Source organism: Stenella coeruleoalba, assembly GCF_951394435.1.
Source record: "Stenella coeruleoalba genome assembly, chromosome: 5".
NCBI classification, from domain to species: Eukaryota; Metazoa; Chordata; class Mammalia; order Artiodactyla; family Delphinidae; genus Stenella; species Stenella coeruleoalba.
Window position 1 is genome coordinate 85539833 of NC_137150.1, and position 18697 is coordinate 85558529.

Genomic DNA, 18697 nt, shown 5'->3' on the forward strand with positions numbered 1-18697 from the left:
TTTCTAGGTATTTTTTTATTTCCCCTTTGATTTCTTCAGTGATCACTTGGTTATTAAGTAGTGTATTGTTTAGCCTCCATGTGTTTGTATTTTTTACAGATCTTTTCCTGTAATTGATATCTATTCTCATAGCGTTGTGGTTGGAAAAGATACTTTATACGATTTCAATTTTCTTAAATTTACCAAGGCTTGATTTGTGCCCTAAGATATGATCTATCCTGGAGAATGTTCCATGAGCACTTGAGAAAAATGTGTATTCTGTTGTTTTTGGGTGGAATGTCCTATAAATATCAATTAAGTCCATCTTGGTTTTTTTTTGTTTTTGTTTTTTGGGGTTTTTTTTTTTGCTGTACGCCGGCCTCTCACTGTGGTGGCCTCTCCCGTTGCAGAGCACAGGCTCTGGACGCACAGGCTCAGCGGCCATGGCTCACAGGCCCAGCCGCTCCTCGGCATGGGGGATCCTCCTGGACCGGGGCATGAACCCTTGTCCCCTGCATCAGCAGGCGGACTCCCAGGCACTGCGCCACCAGGGAAGTCCCCCATCTTGTTTAATGTATCATTTAAAGCTTGTGTTTCCTTATTTATTTACATTTTGGATGATCTGTCCATTGGTGAAAGTGGGGTGTTAAAGTCCCCTACTATGACTGTGTTACTGTCGATTTCCCCTTTTATGGCTGTTAGTATTTTCCTTATGTATTGTGGTGCTCCTATGTTGGGTGCATAAATATTTACAATTGTTATATCTTCTTGTTGGATCGATCCCTTGATCATTATGTAGTGTCCTTCTTTATCTCTTCTAATAGTCTTTATTTTAAAGTCTATTTTGTCTGATATGAGAATTGCTACTCCAGCTTTCTTTCAGTTTCCATTTGCATGGAATATCTTTGTCCATCCCCTTACTTTCAGTCTGTATGTGTCCCTAGGTCTGAAGTGGGTCTCTTATAGACAGCATATATATCGGTCTTGTTTTTGTATCCATTCAGCCAGTCTGTGTCTTTTGGTGGGAGCATTTAGTCCATTTACATTTAAGGTAATTATTGATATGTATGTTCCTATTCCCATTTTCTTAAATGTTTTGGGTTTGTCATTGTAGGTCTTTTCCTTCTCTTGTGTTTCCTGCCTAGAGAAGTTCCTTTAGCATTTGTTGTAAAGCTAGTTTGGTGGTGCTGAACTCTCTCAGCTTTTGCTTGTCTGTAAAGGTTTTAATTTCTCCATCAAATCTGAATGAGATCCTTGCTGGGTAATCTTGGTTGTAGGTTCTTCTCCTTCATCACTTTAAATATGTCCTGCCACTGCCTTCTGGCTTGCAGAGTTTCTGCTGAAAGATCAGCTGTTAACCTTATGGGGATTCCCTTGTGTGTTATTTGTTGTTTTTCCCTTGCTGATTTTAATGTTTTCATAAATATTTAATTTTTGATAGTATGATTAATATGTGTCTTGGCATCTTTATCCTTGGATTTATCCTGTATGGGACTCTCTGTGCTTCCAGAACTTGATTAGCTATTTCCTTTCCCATATTAGAGAAGTTTTCAACTATAGTCTGTTCTAATGTTTTCTCAGTCCCTTTCTTTTTCTCTTCTTTTTCTGGGACCCGCATAATTCAAATGTTGGTGCATTTAATATTGGCCCAGAGGTCTCTGAGACTGTCCGCAGTTGTTTTCATTCTTTTTTCTTTATTCTGCTCTGCAGTAGTTATTTCCACTATTTTATCTTCCAGGTCACTTATCCGTTCTTCTGCCTCAGTTATTCTGCTATTGATCCCTTCTAGAGTATTTTTAATTTCACTTATTGTGTTGTTCATCCTTGCTTGTTTCCTCTTTAGTTATTCTAGGTTCTTGTTAAATGTTTCTTGTGTTTTCTCTATTCTATTTCCAAGATTTTGGATCATCTTTACTATCATTATTGTGAATTCTTTTTCAGGTAGACTGCCTATTTCCTCTTCATTTGTTAGGTCTGGTGTGTTTTTACCTTGCTCCTTCATCTGCTGTGTTTTTCTGTCTTATCATTTTGCTTATCTTACTGTGTTTGGGGTCTCCTTTTCACTGGCTGTAGGTTCGTAGTTCCCGTTGTTTTTGGTGTCTGTCCCCAGTGGCTATGGTTGGTTCAGTGGGTTGTGTAGGCTTCCTGGTGGAGGGGACTAGTGCCTGTGTTCTGGTGGATGAGGCTGGATCTTGTCTTTCTGGTGGGCAGGTCCACGTCTGGTGGTGTGTTTTTGGGCGTCTGTGGCTTTATTGTGATTTTAGGCAGCCTCTCTGCTAATGGATGGGACTGTGTTCCTATTTTGCTAGTTGTTTGGCATAGGGTGCCCAGCACTGTAGCTTGCTAGTCGTTGAGTGAAGCTGGTTGTTGGTGTTGAGATGGAGATCTCTGGGAGATTTTCACCATTTGGTATTACGTGAAGCTGAGAGGTCTCTTGTGGACCAGTATCCTGAAGTTGGCTGTCCCACCCTGATGCCTGGCTGGAGCACCAAGAGCCTTTCATCCACACAGCTCAGAATAAAAGGGAGAAAAAAGAAAGGAAGGGAGGGAGGGAGGGAGGGAGGGAGGGAGAGAGGGAGGGGATAAAATAAAAGAAAGTAAGAAAAAATAAAATAAAAAATAATTATTAATAAAAAAAATTTTTAAAGTAAGAAACAAAAAACTACAGACAGACAGGACCCTAGGACAAATGGTGAAAGCAAAGCTATACAGACTAAGTCTCACACAGAAGCATACACATACACACTCACAAAAAGAAGAAAAGGGGAAAAAATAATATATCTTGCTCCCAAAGTCCACCTCCTCAATTTGGGATGATTCGTTGTCTGTTCAGGCATTCCACAGATGCAGGGTACATCAAGTTGATTGTGGAGCTTTAATCCACTGCTTCTAAGGCTGCTGGGAGAAATTTCCCTTTCTCTTCTTTGTTCGCACAGCTCCCGGGGCTCAGCTTTGGATTTGGACCCACCTCTGCATGTAGGTCACCTGAGGGCGTCTGTTCTTCGCTCAGACAGGATGGGGTTAAAGGAGCAGCTGAATTGGCGGCTCCAGCTCACTCAGGACAGGGGGGAGGAAGGGGTATGGATGCGGGGTGAGCGTGTGGCGGCAGAGGCCGGCGTGACGTTGCACCAGCCTGATGCGCCCCGTGTGTTCTCCCAGGGAAGCTGTCCCTGGATCACGGGACTCTGGCAGTGGCGGGCTGCACAGGCTCCCGGGAGGGGAGGTGTGGATAGTGACCTGTGCTTGCACACAGGCTTTTTGGTGGCTGCAGCCGAAGCCCCAGCTCCCAGCCCCCGCCTGCCCTGGTGGGTGAGCAGACAAGCCTCTTGGGCTGGTGAGTGCCGGTCGGCACCAATCCTCTGTGCGGGAATCTCTGCGCTTTGCCCTCCACACCCCTGTTGCTGCGCTCTCCTCTGCAGCTCCGAAGCTTCCCCCCTCCGCCACCCGCAGTCTCCCCCCATGAAGGGGCTTCCTAGTGTGTGGAAACCTTTCCTGCTTCACAGCTCCCTCCCACTGGTGCAGGTCCCGTCCCTATTCTTTTGTTTCTGTTTTTTCTTTTGCCCTACCCAGGTACATGGCGAGTCTCTTGCCTTTTGGGAGGTCTGAGGTCTTCTGCCAGCATTCAGTGGGTGTTCTATAGGAGCAGTTCCATGTGTAGATGTATTTCTGATGTATCTGTGGGGAGGAAGGTGATCTCCGCGTCTTACTCTTCCGCCATCTTCCTCCCTTCCTCCATTGTGCATCTTAATGAACCAATTATAAACTGTCCAATCAACTTTTTTCTCTTGTCCTTTGCAAATCACCTTCTCACCTAAAACTTCTTTTTGGTCTTTCATTAGATAAAATGTTACTTCCTCTATGACAGGATGTTTTCTGTGATAAATCTACCTGTGAATTTTGCTATATACTTGAGTTAGTTTTGCTTTACAAATACTTAGAATATGCAGATGTCCTTTTCACATTTTAATCTTCATAGCTTTTGAGGTAAGAGTTACAAAAGAAGTTCAGAGAACTCAAGTAATTTGCCCAACGTCCAACATGTAATAAATATTAGAACTGGAACTTGAATTCTGGTCTTCTGATTCTGAACCCTGTGAAGGTGACTGACCCCAGCCTGAAATAACTGGTACTTCCAGTATGGACTGACTCAAATTTTATGAAGAATAATTTTTTTTATATTCAAATAAGGTCTCTAAAAAAAGGTAAGTTATAGCCATACATATAAGAATTTATCTTCAACCTATCTATTAGTGCTTAGCAGAAAAGTAGCCCCTTTTTTACCTAGTCCATTGTAATATTTTAATAAAATATACATAATAGACATTCCTTTAAAAGACAAAAACCCAATAAATAATATGGCAAACCTTGTCTACACAGTAGGCAATAGACTTGCATTTTATGGACCTCTATATGCTCTTGTTTGTCAGTTTGTTAAAACAGGAAAAATGGCTGGTATCTCTTCTAATGAACAGCATAATTCAATCATGTATAAACCTTTCCCCCGCTGCAGGCACAAATTCATTCTTGCTTTGGGAATATGCAGGTTTTAAAGCTGAAGTGATCCTGCAAGTTACAGATACACAACATTTAAAACAATGTTGAAATTCTAAGTCTTTAACTTCAGTTGGCATAGACAATTTTGAATCTTCAGCTAAACTGGAAGCCATTAGTCTCCAGATTTCCTGTTATATTTGCTATAAAGCATCTCAAGAGATGGATTCCAGAATAGGTCACAGCACTGTGGAAAAAAAAGAAAAAAAGAAAAATCATTTTCTTCCTTACTTCAGAGGTAGTAACAGATCTGAATTCATCTAACTCAAAATCTGTTTACAGCCAGGTGCAGTGGCATGCGCCTGTAGGCCCAGCTACTCGGGAGGCTGAGGCAGGAGGATTGCCTGAGCCCAGGAGTTCTGGGCTGTAGTGCGCTATGCCAATCGGTTGTCCGCACTAAGTTCGGCATCAATATGGTGACCTCCCGGGAGTGGGGGACGACCAGGTTGCCTAAGGAGGGGTGAACTGGCCCAGGTCGGAAACGGAGCAGGTCAAAACTCCCGTGCTGATCAGTAGTGGGATCGTGCCTGTGAATAGCCATTGCACTCCAGCCTGGGCAACATAGTGAGACCCCAACTCTTAAAAAAAAAAAAAAAAATCTGTTTACAAACTCTTGTGAGTTCCATGTATGAAACAGAATGTCTTAATCTGTCCTACTTTTCCTCTCTTCCCCCAGCCTCTTGAAGTATCCTAAATCTGGAGATCCACATTATCGGATCTATGTCCTTCATGATTCTAAAAATTTCACATCTACTGTTTTGCCTTTTATTTTCCAGACCAGAAGTGTTTTTCTGTTTGTTTTGTTTTGTTTTTTATTGCAGTATAATTGACACATAACACTATATTAGTTTCAGGGGTACAACAATTCGATATTTGTATATATTGCAAAATGATCACCACAATAAGTCTAGTTATATCCATCACCATTTATAGTTAAAAAATATTTTCTTTTCTTGTGATGAGGACTTTTAAGATCTTCTCTCTTAGCAACTTTCAAATATGCAATATAGTATTACTGTAGTCACCATACTGTACAATACATCATCCCCATGGCTTATTTTAGAACTAGAAGTTTGTACCTTCTGACCTTCACCCATTTCTCTTACCCCCAACCTCTACCTCTGGCAACCACCAATCTCTCCTCTGCATCTATGAGCTTGTTTTGTTGTTGTTTTAAATTCCACATGTAAGTGAGATCACACAGTATTTGTCTTTCTCTGACTCATTTCCCTTAGCATAATGTTCTCCCGTCCATGTTGTCGCAAACGGCAAGGTTTCCTTCTTTTTTGTGAATGAATAGTATTCCAGTTGTGTATACACAATGACCCTTCAACAACATGGGTTTGAATTCCATTTATCCATTTATATGTGGATTTTTTCTATGGTAAATACTACAGCATTACACCTGGTTGGCTGAATCCAGGGATTCGGAGAAAATGTGGATATAGTGGGTCGACTATAAGTTATACTTGGATTTTCGACTGGGCCAAGGGTCAGAGCCCCTAACCGCTAACACTATTCAAGGGTCAACTGTATAATACCACATTTTCTTTATCCATTCATTCACCGAGGGGCACTTAGGTTGTTTCCATATCTTGGCTATTGAAAATAATGCTGTAACAAACATGGGAGTGCATATATCTTTTCGAATTAATGTTTTCATTTTCTTCAGATATATATCCAGGAGTGTATTCCTGGATCACATGGTAGTTCTATTTTCAGTTTTTTGAGGAATCTTAATACTGTTTTCCTTAGTGGTTGCACCAATTTACATTCCCACCAATAGTGCACAAGGATTCCCTTTTCTCCACATCCTTGCCAATACTTGTTATTTCTTGTCTTTTTGATAATAGCCATTCTAACAGATGTGAGGTAATATCTCACTGTGGTTTTGATTTGCATTTCCATAATGATTAGTGCGGATCTTTAGTGAGGATGATTAGAGGATCTTTTCATATACCTGTTAGCCATCTGTATGTTCTCTTTGGAAATATGTCTATTCAGATCCTCTGCCCATTTCTTAATCCGATTTTTTTTTTTTTTGCTATTGAGTTGTATGAGTTCTTTATATATTTTGGATATTAACCCCTTATCAGATATATGACTTGCAAATATTTTCTCCCATTCAGTAGGCTGACTTTTCATTTTGTTGATAATTTCCTTTGCTGTGCAGAAGCTTTTAGTTTAATGTAGTCCTATTTACTCATCTTTGCTTTTGTTGCCTTTGCTTTTGGAGTCAGATCCAAAAACTGATCACCTACACTGATGTCAAGGAACTTAGGGCCTGTTTTCTTCTAGGAGTTTTATGGTTTCAGGTCTTAACATATTCTTCTGCACGTGGCTGTCCAATTTTCCCAGCACCATTTATTGAAGAGACTGTCCTTTCCCCACTGTATATTCTTGGCTCCTTTGTAAATTAATTGCTCATATATGCATGGGTTTATTTCTGGGCTCTCTATTCTGTTCCACTGACCTATGTGTCTGTTTTTATGCCAATACCGTACTGTTTCATTACTATAGCTTTGTAACACAGTTTGAAATCAGGAAGTGTGATGCCTCCAGCTTTGTTCTTTCTTAAGGTTGCTTTGGCTATTTGCAGTCTTCTGTGGTTCCACACAGCTTTTAGGACTGTTAGTTCTATTTCTGTGAGAAATGCCATTGGAATATCTTGTTTTGCTTTTTATTTCCCAGACTAAAATTCTGATTTCTTTAATTTGTTCTTTTTGTCTCAAAGATTCAATGACCATGATAATGTAGACCTTTTATCATGATTTTTAAAAAAAAATCATCACCATTATTGTGTCTATTATTCGATCTATCTTACTGTATCCATCCATATCCTTTCATCCATTTATCAGCATGGAAATGAACACATGGTTTCTTGGGATATGTGGACTTTTATGGAGACACTATGACGTTTATGGATACATGTATGGTGTATACCTGTATATAACACAGGTAAAATATTTTCTGCTGTATTGCTAATTCTCTTTTTGATAAAGTACAGCATTTTAGACTTTTTGACCAAAGCTGCCTACTTGAGAACAGTGCATAATGATTCTCAGTTATAACTGAAGTTACACATGTACAGTTTACAGGAGCGATACAAGTTGGATAGTCCACACACTATGGCACCGTGAACTGATTTGCAACATTTCTGTCAACTCATATGATTTTCTTTGTCCTTAAGACTCAGTTCTCATTTGCTTTAAAACCACAGAAACAATTATATTGTGCCTACTTATATATTTCTTCCATATCATTTATAAAAACAGACTGATCCCAGAATCAATCTTTAGGGGCCTTTCACCAATTTTATTTCTCTACTCAGCTGGGGCAGAGTTCAGACATGAAGGTTAGCACTTAACTTTTGCCAGCAGGCTTAAAGGCCAAACCCTGTTGGACTACATGTCTACCCACACTTCCATCTTTCTCCTACCAAGATCATACAGGAAGATAAGGAAATAAAACCTGACTTACTTTATAATAATTATTCTGTGAGTAGGCCAAATCCTCTTTTGGAGGGATGTACTGGGACTTGGTCAAGCAAATAAAAGCAAGCAGTATAAATAACTCTATTTTCTGAATTGGGTTTTGAGAACTACTGAGTACAACCTGACAACTTCCTGTATGTTGTCACTGTGGTATGGTGAACATTGAAGTTCTTGAAAGCCAGCAGCCTCCTGCGTGTGTCTCAATTCTTAAGACCTTGAGTGCTGTGTGGCTTCTGCAGTGCCTTAGTCACTTAGTGATACAGTGGCAGTGATTCCAAGGTCATGCAGCAGAAAATGCTGGCACATCTAAAGAAGGCTGCGCCTCTAAAAAGTACTGAGAATGTGATAGTTTGGGTTGTTGGCCTAACCCTGCCATTCACTGACTGACCTTTGGGAAGGAAAGAAACTAACATTTATTATGTGGCTAATGTGTGTATATCAGTCACAATGCATTTTATTTAATCCTTCTGTCATATTTTTTTACTCAGAAAATGAAATAAGTTGCTTTTTTAAAAGCTACTGCCAAGAAGTAGGGGAACTATGCAAAACCATGGCTGTCTGACCCTGAGGTCCATGTTTTTTTTTTTTTTTTTCATGCTCTTTCTATTTCAGCAAATACGTCTCTATAACTCACTTCACTTCTCCGACTTGTAATCGTATCTGTGAAACAGGGATGCTTACTTTGTGGATCAATTAAGTGTTTTGAATGATCTAGTGACATAACCTCCCCCAAGACCATCTGTTTTCAGATAGCTCTAGTTGTTCTTAATGTCAAGCCACAATCTAGCTCAACTGATCTGGTAGCATACAGCTTATAGCAGTGTGAGACTACTGTTTGATCATTCCCTTGTTTTGAACACTATAATTCTAATAATGTAGCTCAAGAAAACATTGTCAGTTTTTCCCCAGTCCCACTATACTATTTAACTCAGCTTACAGTCAACTAAAACTTTTTTTTTCAATAAATGCTTCTGTTAGGCCATAATTTGCCCATCTTATGTTTGTTTTGCCTTTTTAGAGGAAGTCTCACTTCCTTCTTATTAAATGTTTAAAAGAAACAGATATATTTCTATGCCAATGCTCAGGGCTCTAAGAAGAATTAGGATTTCATTCCTGCCCCTAGGAGTTTCCACTGTATATATGGGACACAGACAAATGAACAGGATAAATACTTGAATGTAAGACACGGGGGAAAAACATTTTGTAGGAAAGAATGAAGATGGATTTAGACTGGCATGTTCATAATTACCAACAATTTAATTGTGATCTGGATTTGTAGAAAGTAGAATGACTGTTTAGAGGACAGTTTTATATACAACTAAGTGTTACTTGGTTTCATTATTTTCTCATAGAAACTACAATAGTGTCAAAGAAGTTAGAGTCAGAAAATCACAGGGAAGTGGCACTGCATTTCTGCTAGTATATAGGTTACTTACTGTACCCAAACTGTACACTGAAAAGACAAACTCATGTTTCATTGCTAAACCACATCTAATATCTCAAAAATTGCTGCTCAGGAAATAACCATCCTGTCAGCTACTGATGCTTAATTCTAACTTACACGAAGAATTTCTTCTTTGCACATCGTCCTTTAAAAGGAAAATTCTTATCCTTCACAGCCTGAATGAGCTTTCTACCATAAAGATGAGTTGTTTTTCTTTAGAATTGAGAAAGAGATGGTAGTATCTTTATCATGGCTGTTGTTTAGGTGATTTAAAAAGTAAAAAGTTTTCACTTCTACTGTGGTCTAGGGTTGAAATAGGCTGAGGTAGAAAGATCATGAAGATACTACAGGGAAGATTTAGCAAGAATCTGCAGAAAAAAGAAAGAATAGAGGGAAGAAAAAATAAAAGTGTTGATGGGCTGTACCAATAAATTATGGCTAAGTGCATAGTCTTCCAAACTCCTGTAATTTTAAGTGATACCTCAGATACACTGATTTAATACTAAAGGTTGTTAGTACATAAAGTTATATGTTAGTACATAAAGACAATTCAACTCTTACCTTACAGGAAACAACTGAGGAAAACATCCTTGTGTTTTAGTGTCAACAAATTTCTGGATCTGAAGGACTTGTTTTAAAAGATGTCCCTTGGAAGATTTGTCAATTTTTGTCAATACCATCTGTAGGAAAACAAATATTTAAGCATTAGAAATAAAGTACAGGTGACCCTTGAACAACATGGGCTTGAATTGCAAAGGTCCACTTATATGCATATTTTTTCAATAGTAAATACTACAATATTACACGATCTGTGGTTGATTAAATCCACAGATGTGGAACTGACAATATGGAGGAACCCCCAATAGGGAGGGGTGACTGTAAGTTACACTTGGATTTGTGACTGCAAGGAGGGTTGGCGCCCCTAACTCCCACACTGTTCAAGGGTCAGCTGTTATTTCTTACTCTACAGTTTTATACATTTTAGTTACAAATTTCAGTAACAACTAGGTGACCTATGCAAGTTTCTTAATCTCTCTGTACTTGTTTCCTCATCTATAAAATAAAAGCAATACCTCCTAAAGGAGATGCTGAGAAGATTAAATGAGTTAATGTATGCAATATATAAAGCATACACTATATATGTTTGCTGTTTCTGATGCTTTAACTACATAGGGCCATAATATCTTTGATTCAAGACCAGTGAAAAGCACCCTGGTGCCATGTTTGCAATTGCCATATGCCAAATGTTTCATACGATCACTATATATCTTATGGTCTAAGATACAGAAGTGAATATTATTAGGTTGATCCATATAAAACTGCCAACTTATAATCATTTTTGAACTACATAATTGTTCTGCCTTATATGTAAAATTTAAAGGAAAAATTAGAAATCAGGCTAGTTGTAGGTTGTAGCCACTAGAGTTATATTCCAAGCTATACCGATATATAGTTATATTCCAAGTAAGCCTAGATTCTACTAGGTTCAACAGTAAATACTTTGAATAATTTACTTACTCAATGACAATTATCAATACATACTAGAGGAAGGTCAATGCATGGATAATTACAAAATCAATTAAAAAGTAAAAGCTTGAGGGCTTCCCTGGTGGTGCAGTGGTTGAGAGTCCGCCTGCCAATGCAGGGGACATGGGTTTGTGCCCCGGTCTGGGAAGATCTCACATGCCGCGGAGCGGCTAGGCCCGTGAGCCATGGCCACTGAGCCTGTGTGTCCAGAGCCTATGCTCCGCAACGGGAGAGGCCACAACAGTGAGAGGCCCACGTACTGCAAAAAAAAAAAAAAGTAAAAGCTTGATGTATCTGTGAGAGGTTTTCCTAGGGAATTTCTATAAAATTAAATTTCCTGACTAATCATTTATGCTTTTCAGTTATAAAAAAAATTAATGATTGTAAATCAACTATACTTCAATTAAAAAAATATTAATGGTAAAAGGAGTGAGAAGCAGAAAGTGAAAGTCTTTTTTCATAAAGGCAAATATTTAAAAGGAGACATAATTTCTCTATCACAACTTCTTTTCCAAAGAAGAAAGGTTAATATTTCCTTAAAGTTAAAACTGAGAAAAATATATGATTCCACAAAATGGTATCTATGATATCAAATTAGGAGTACTATCACTGTCACTTAATATAACCGGTTGCACGATATTTGGGCTTCTTCTTTTTTTTTTTTTTTTCACTACGTAGACTATGTTTATCAATCCTTTGGCTCCTCATAACCATAAATTATCTCTAATGTTTCACAGGGCTTTTGCAAACCCCAAGAATTCCATAACCCCAAGAATACAGAAAAGTTTCTGACTGGTAACATGGTTTGATTTGCACTAAACTCCAAAACCACTACATTTTAGTGGTTTTCTGACATTTTTTTGAAACCAAATTATAGTCAGTGGGCTCTTTTCCTTAGAGAGGAACTTTAAGACTGCCATTTTATCTGTAAAACCTACAAAGCAAAATAAATATGGATACCAACCTACCAATCTGTATTCTATTCTAGGGTAAACAATAGTAAGAACTGGTAAGATATTCTCATAAGAAATTTTGTTTTCCTTAAGAATATAAACATCCTACTTATGTGTGCTGGAGCCTACTATATTCTTGTGATGTTCTTAAATTCCAGATTAGTTTAGCAAATTTTTCAGTTGCAGTTTTGTTTACATTCTGATAAGTAGTATCTGCCAACCTGCTGATAAGGAGCTACAAATGAGTCTTAGCAAATATTTATATTGTCATTTAAAAAAAACCCAAAAAACAAAGAAATGCACTTAGGAACACTAAATGAACAGTTTAGAAAACTTTTACTTTGACTATAATTTTGAAAACTTAAAAGCCAGGAGAAGGAAAAGGGAATAAAAGTACCACAGAACTTATTTTAATATTAATGGCTGATAACTGAAAAGATTGTTTAAAAGGTACTACTTTATCTTTTGAGGAGGCAAGACCTACTCTTTCATTAAAAAGATGTACACATGTGCACATGCACACACACACATAGACACACAGGGAACTTGTATTTCTAATTGTAACTATGATTCAAAAGAAATACTTACCACATAAGGTAATGCAAATTCTTCACACATTTCTATGGCAATGTTGTCTGTTTTCTGAATTCCAACAACACTATCCACTAACAAAAATGTTCTCATCAAACTATAAGAATGCAGAAAAGAAGATTAACGGCAATATAAAATATACTCATTCATTTCTTCCCCCCAACCTTCACTACACTAAGAAATTTTACTTTGAATAATTATCAATTCAAAATTTTAAAATTTCTTTAAGCAAAAGGAATTCTCAATTCACTATGAAGTCCATCCTACAGTCCAACAGGTCTCAATATTTACATTCAGTAACTAAATTCATTAATATTAATTTATTTCAATAGCATATATTGAACATAAGATAATCTGCCTAGAACTGGATACAAAGATGAATGAGCCCCTTCCTCTAAGAGCTTGAACTCTAGTGGGAGAAAGAAACAGGAACCCAATTAACTATAAGTTACCATAAAAATGTCTAAATTTTCAAATATTACTTTAAGACTAACAGATAACAGAAACCAAATGTTATATTTTTCATTTTCTTTTGCAAGTATTTTATCTTAGTTTCTATGTAAAGCTACAACAAGCAAGATACTTGTAAACACTTTTTTATTCTTCAAAAGGTTAACATTAATTTTTCTATATATTGTGCAATGCTTGAAACATAGACCTGCTACTTGACTACCTATGGAAATAAAAAAAGGTAGTATTTACAGAGGCTATGATGTCAGAAGTATTTTAAGGATAATCAGAATTTACTGAAGTTTATTTAAATCTGGTAAATACCACATTAACCAACATTTTTCATTTTTAAAAACAGCCAGCTTAGAGTTTGGTATAAAAAAATTAATAAAGTCTGCTGAGTTACTATTGATAGTCTCAATTTAGGAAAACAATTGAAATTAAGTTTAAGCTAACTTACAGGAAAAAACTAAGCAGGCAGTATATACCTTGCTCCTAAATACTGTATTGTAGAATATTAAGGGAATAAAGTGGACTTTCTAAAAAAGTCATTTGATAAAACGGAAGTGTTCATCGTGTGTAGAATGTCCTAGTCATGAGAACTTTGGGGGGTTCAACATAACAATTATAAGAAAAATGTTTTTCTTACTTCTTTCGTTCCTTTAGATAGGTTTCTACCATGTCAACAAAATCTTCAGGTGCTCTATAGCCATAACCTGGCATGTCCACCAATGTAAAATATTTTCCAACTTTGAAAAAATTCATTTTCTTTGTGTGGCCCTGATAAAGTAAATGGAAAAATAAAAGCTTTCTTAAAATATGTCCTTTATATATTTCATGACTCAAAATATTTTCTGTTCAATTAACAATTACTTATTAAAAGCATAAAAGTATTCTGTATATAACCCTATGCTGATGATGATACAGGAAAAGAAGACAGAAGACAAGTGGCTGGAGATAAGCTTAGATGATACTACTACTTCCCTCCAATTCATTTTTTAAAGAGAATCTATATGATTTAAGAACTTTAGATTCCATATTAGAAATAACGTAGGCAAAATATTTTCGAGTCTTTCCTACTTCATTAGCTCCCTCTCTGTGAAAAAGTTATACTGTTCTAAATAGTACGACTGCATTAGTCAATATTCTCTGATGAACAATATAACTCCACTTTAAAGAAGAATGAATTATGGCACAGATAGGTTAAATTAAATGCTTACTATCAGTCATACAAGTTTGCCTAACACCTAGATGCAAAGCCTGATAGTTTATTATGCCTAGACTATAACTTTCCTAAAATCAAGATGTTTTGCATGTTTTATTAGGTGGGATTAGTGCTTTCATTAAGCATTTTTTAAAAAGCATGTACAACTGTAAAATGTGCAACTAAAACTGATGTAAAGATGATAAAAAGTAGTTTATTCATGTGGTTTCGTGTCCACAGACATTATTAATCAGAAAAGGAAAGATTAACACAAATAACTTTAAAAGTCAATTGTTTAGAACTTAGAAGAATTATTTTCAGAGGGAAGATTTTATAAATGATGCTTAGGTTCCCAGGCAGCTTAAGTGTCTACCTATAGGAAAATAATTTTAGAATTACAGATTAGGAATGTCAAGAATACATTTCTTCCATTGTCCTCTCCCAGCAGAAGGGGAACAACCCTACCAAGAAGTGAGAGTTTAGCTGGGGTATTTGGTAAGGCAGGGCAGGAGGGAGTAAAGCTAGGAGGGTTAACAAATGACTACAATTGTCAGGGATGGTATCAGGGAATCAACCATAGGAAAAACTGCGGAGCAAGAGAAGACCAGTGAAGCCTCAGGGAAGGGTTCCAGTGCAAGGCAACAGGGGCAGTGAGCACTGGGTTGGTGTGAACATTTTGCCAAGGATAGATAATAAGGTGAGGAAAACTGAGGTGAGTTTTGAGGAGAGGATATCTTAAATATTGGTAGAGTCTGCATTATTGAGAAGGAAGCAGAGGAAATGAGAAAATGACAGAAAGCTATTACAGCAGGCTGGCTGGGATATTAGGCACATAATTTGGCCCTGGGTAAACTGGGAATTGCCTGATGGGTGTATATATTTGAGTTAGCAAGGTATAAAAGATTAGAGGAGGAAAAAATAATACACTTTAAAGCTGTTTTCTTTAAAATCAAAGTAGAAGCAGATGATCATTCTCAAAGAAGCAAATATAGAATGACACTAGAACAACTCTTTGGAAAAGACTGGACCAAGGAAGATTTCCCCAAGATACTGGCAAGACTACTAAAATAACTCCAGATACACTTCCTTTTCTTCAGAGAAATACACAGGCATTAATGAAATGTCTTACATTAGTGCTTGTGTGAAAGAAATCACTTTTCTAGGAACTTAGCAATGATGGTTTCTTCTACCCCCTCAACATTTATTATTCATCTTAGTCAATTCAGAGATAGTTAGATATATTTTAAATTTTAACATACCGGTTTTTTGGAGACTCTAACTTCAACCTCTGGGGCAAGTGAAAATAAAGCCTTTATTAGAGAGGATTTTCCAACATTGCTTCTGCCTATAAAACACACCTTATACAAGCAAAAAGAAGATAATTGAGTACTAGTTTATATATATATCACTATATAATGTATTAGCTGCAAAAATCTGTGAATACTACTCAGTCTTGCCTAACCATAAAAAGTGGCTTATAGTTAGTCAAACCTCAAATTCTAATAGACAGCTACTATCTACTAAATGATTTCAATGTGGCAGGTACTGTTTTAAAAGCACTTAACATATTTTCTTATTTACTTTTTACAATATCTCCATGAGACTGATAATATTCGTATCCCCATTTTACAGGTGATAAAACTAGAGGTAGAGAGAGGTTAAATAACTGGCCCAAAATTATACAGCCAGAAAGTGAAGAAACTGGAATCTGAACTCAGGGCATCTACATCCAGAACCTGTGCTTTTAATTACACTATGCCACTCAAGAATATCTGCAACATTTATTAAGAATTCCATATTTATAAAGCTTTTTTTTTTTTTTTTTTGCGGTACTTGGGCCTCTCACTGTTGTGGCCTCTCCCGTTGCGGAGCACAGGCTCCGGACGTGCAGGCTCAGCGGCCATGGCTCACAGGCCCAGCCGCTCCGCGGCATGTGGGATCTTCCCGGACCGGGGCACGAACCCATGTCCCCTGCATCGGCAGGCGGACTCTCAACCACTGCGCCACCAGGGAAGACCCTACAAAGCTTTTTTGAAGTTACAAACTAGACGCGTTTCAACAGAACTGGCTCTGTGTTTGGAACTCCATTTCCTCACAAACTCTCAAAGTACACCATAGCACCATTATAATTACTCCTTTCTCTTGACCTTTCTTGTTCCAATTAAGCTTTTCTCCTTTAGTCTGAATGTAGAAAGCAACAAAATATTTCTAATATTAACGATTAATACACATGGCTCGTCTTTTTAATACAGTATTGAAGAGGGTACATTTCCAATCAGTGCTTCTAAATGAGGGCAGTACCGCCCCCTGGGGTGTTTTAGAAATTTGTAAGGGCATTTTTGGTTATCAATAGGATTGGGTGGCATTTAGTGGGCAGGGGCCAGCAATGCTACACATTTTGCAAAACTGGGGTCAGTCCTTCAGAATGAATTGATTTGGGTCCTGCAAAAATTTCAAATGCTCTCCCAGATTAAATCCAATGATAATATACAGATAATAAAACTGAATTAAAAAGCCAATTACACAAAAAGTCCAGTAATTTATAAAATTGAAAATCGATGCTATCTTAAAATCATTAAGTGATTTATGTACTCTTAAATTATTACAGCAGTTCTAAATATATTAGCAGAAAAGTTTCAGTGCAGTGGTACCGTTATCACAAGTATGTAAGGAGGTCAGAGCCTTCATTTAACAGAACAAAATAGTAAACTGCAGGACATGAATAAAATGCACACTCACTGAATTTCACTTAAGTTGTTTTTAAAAATGTTATACATTATTGCCATCTATATATAAAATTTTTTTTGCCACGATAGGAAATTTAGATTGGGTGAAAATTACGTATTGATAAGAATCACTTCATTTGTGAAACTCCTATACTTTTCATATTCTTCACTTTGTCTAATTTGTCTCGGCATGTATTCTCTACTGCAATTAATTAGAAAAAAAGATAAATGGTTAAGTTTTTAAACGCCTTTTAAAGTCTTTTATATTCACTATCAAAATAATTAAAACTATATCTGCTTACTTTGTTATAATAATGATATGCGTCCACAGAAAGCTAGTAAATCTCTCCGGTCTGCTGACAAGAAAGAGATGACAGCAAAATCCCAGCCCAAGTCCTCAGCACCCGCATCCGGCTGCCGTTCTCACCTCCGGGCGGCGGAGGTCCGGGGCGTGGTCGAGACGTACGGCGGAGCTGAGGTACTCGATGCGGTTCCGCGAGGAAGCCGTGAAGACGCTCTCCGCCCTCGCGATGTCATCCAGGCTTGGGTTGAAGATCTTCAGGTGAAGGTCGGGCCTCGAGCCCGGGACGAAATGCCGCTCGAGTTCTTGCAGTGGGAACACGAGCTTCGTCAGTTGCTTGCTTGGCAGCCGTAGAACCTCCGCGAAGGCCTGGGACGTGCAGTAAGTTCGTCTTCCGCTCCCCAGCTCTGCCCCCATCGCAAACAGCCAGCCCACGTCAAACCACAGCCGGCGTGCTGCCATTTTCCTCTCCTAGAAGCCCCGCCTCGGGCCTTCGTTCCGAAGGTCTGAACTGCGCGTGCGTGACCCCGCTCCCGTTACGCCTGCTGGGAATTGTAGTCTCCGCTGGCCTCGCTGGTTCCCGCTTAAGCTCTTCGCGTACAGAGAGCCGGAGGCAGGTGTTACTTCGCAGGGGGAAAAAAGTTCGCTGGGTGCCTTTCACACTCTAGCCCTGACACCTGTGCCTTTGACTTGTATGTCGCTGTGGGGAGGCTGTTTAACGATTTTCAGAGGTGAAGAGACATATCTGGCTGTGTGAGCCTTGAGGCTCAAATGAAGAAGAAAACCTGTGCAGCTCTGGTGGGTTTCAGGCCAGTTTGCTCTTCACAGTTTCTGGTTGTCTCACGGACGTTAACGTTGTACAAATCACTAGGAAAAACACTTTCTCAACAATGAAAAGGGCTGGTGAGAAATGTAGTTGAAAAAGCGCCTGTTCATATTTCATTCAGTCTTCTCTATAGTTGCAGGAAATGTCATTAAATTTTAGAGATTTCTTACAGAATAAAATAAAAAAAAAACAGTTTGCACAAGTGTTCGAGTTGTTTCATTGAAGTTATGTAATGACATCTTATTTCAAAAGTTTCTTTTCAAAGCAATTCAAACCGATCACTGCTGGAATGGGAGATACAGGGATCATGACAAAATGAATATCTGTAAGATATTCCTGCTTAAAAGACGATGGGTCTTCTAAAACCTTAGCAGCAAACAGCATACCAAGGTTAACGCACGGTGTTTTGAGCGATTCCCCAGGTTGTTCAGTGACTGATAAGGGCAATTCTTGAATTAATGTTACAGAAAAGTTAACGAACAGGACCAACGACTTGGAGAGTAGCCTGACCTACTGCCGGCCGGCTAATTTTTTGTTAATCTTTGCATTGGGCTTTGAGGCTTTCCTCCTTCCCCTAGTTTCTCTCCTCCAAAGAAAACACTTCATTGTAAACATCCAGACATTCTGGATATATATTACCATGTATGTATT

General features: G+C 38.1%; 1 protein-coding gene across 7 annotated transcripts in view; it reads right to left on the bottom strand.

Annotated features, from left to right (window-relative positions):
• Window positions 1–18003, bottom strand: part of GTPBP8 (GTP binding protein 8) — a 222995-nt gene extending 204992 nt beyond the window's left edge. For 5 of the 7 annotated variants that reach the window (XR_013828472.1, XR_013828473.1, XR_013828474.1 and 2 more), the window contains exons 1-5: window positions 17347–17995; window positions 15453–15551; window positions 13639–13769; window positions 12537–12636; window positions 10030–10148 (exon numbers count right to left, since the gene is read on the bottom strand). Coding sequence is in view for 2 of the 7 variants with exons in the window: in XM_079922403.1 (XP_079778529.1) it covers window positions 4627–4717; window positions 10030–10148; window positions 12537–12636; window positions 13639–13769; window positions 15453–15551; window positions 17347–17682 (876 nt within the window). In the remaining 5 variants the exon portion in view is untranslated. Of the gene's footprint in view, window positions 1–4496; window positions 4718–10029; window positions 10149–10177; window positions 11255–12536; window positions 12637–13638; window positions 13770–15452; window positions 15552–17346 lie in introns of those variants that run through there. The other 2 variants (XM_079922403.1, XM_079922404.1) reach the window with 2 other exon arrangements.
• Window positions 18004–18697: the final 694 nt, after the last annotated feature.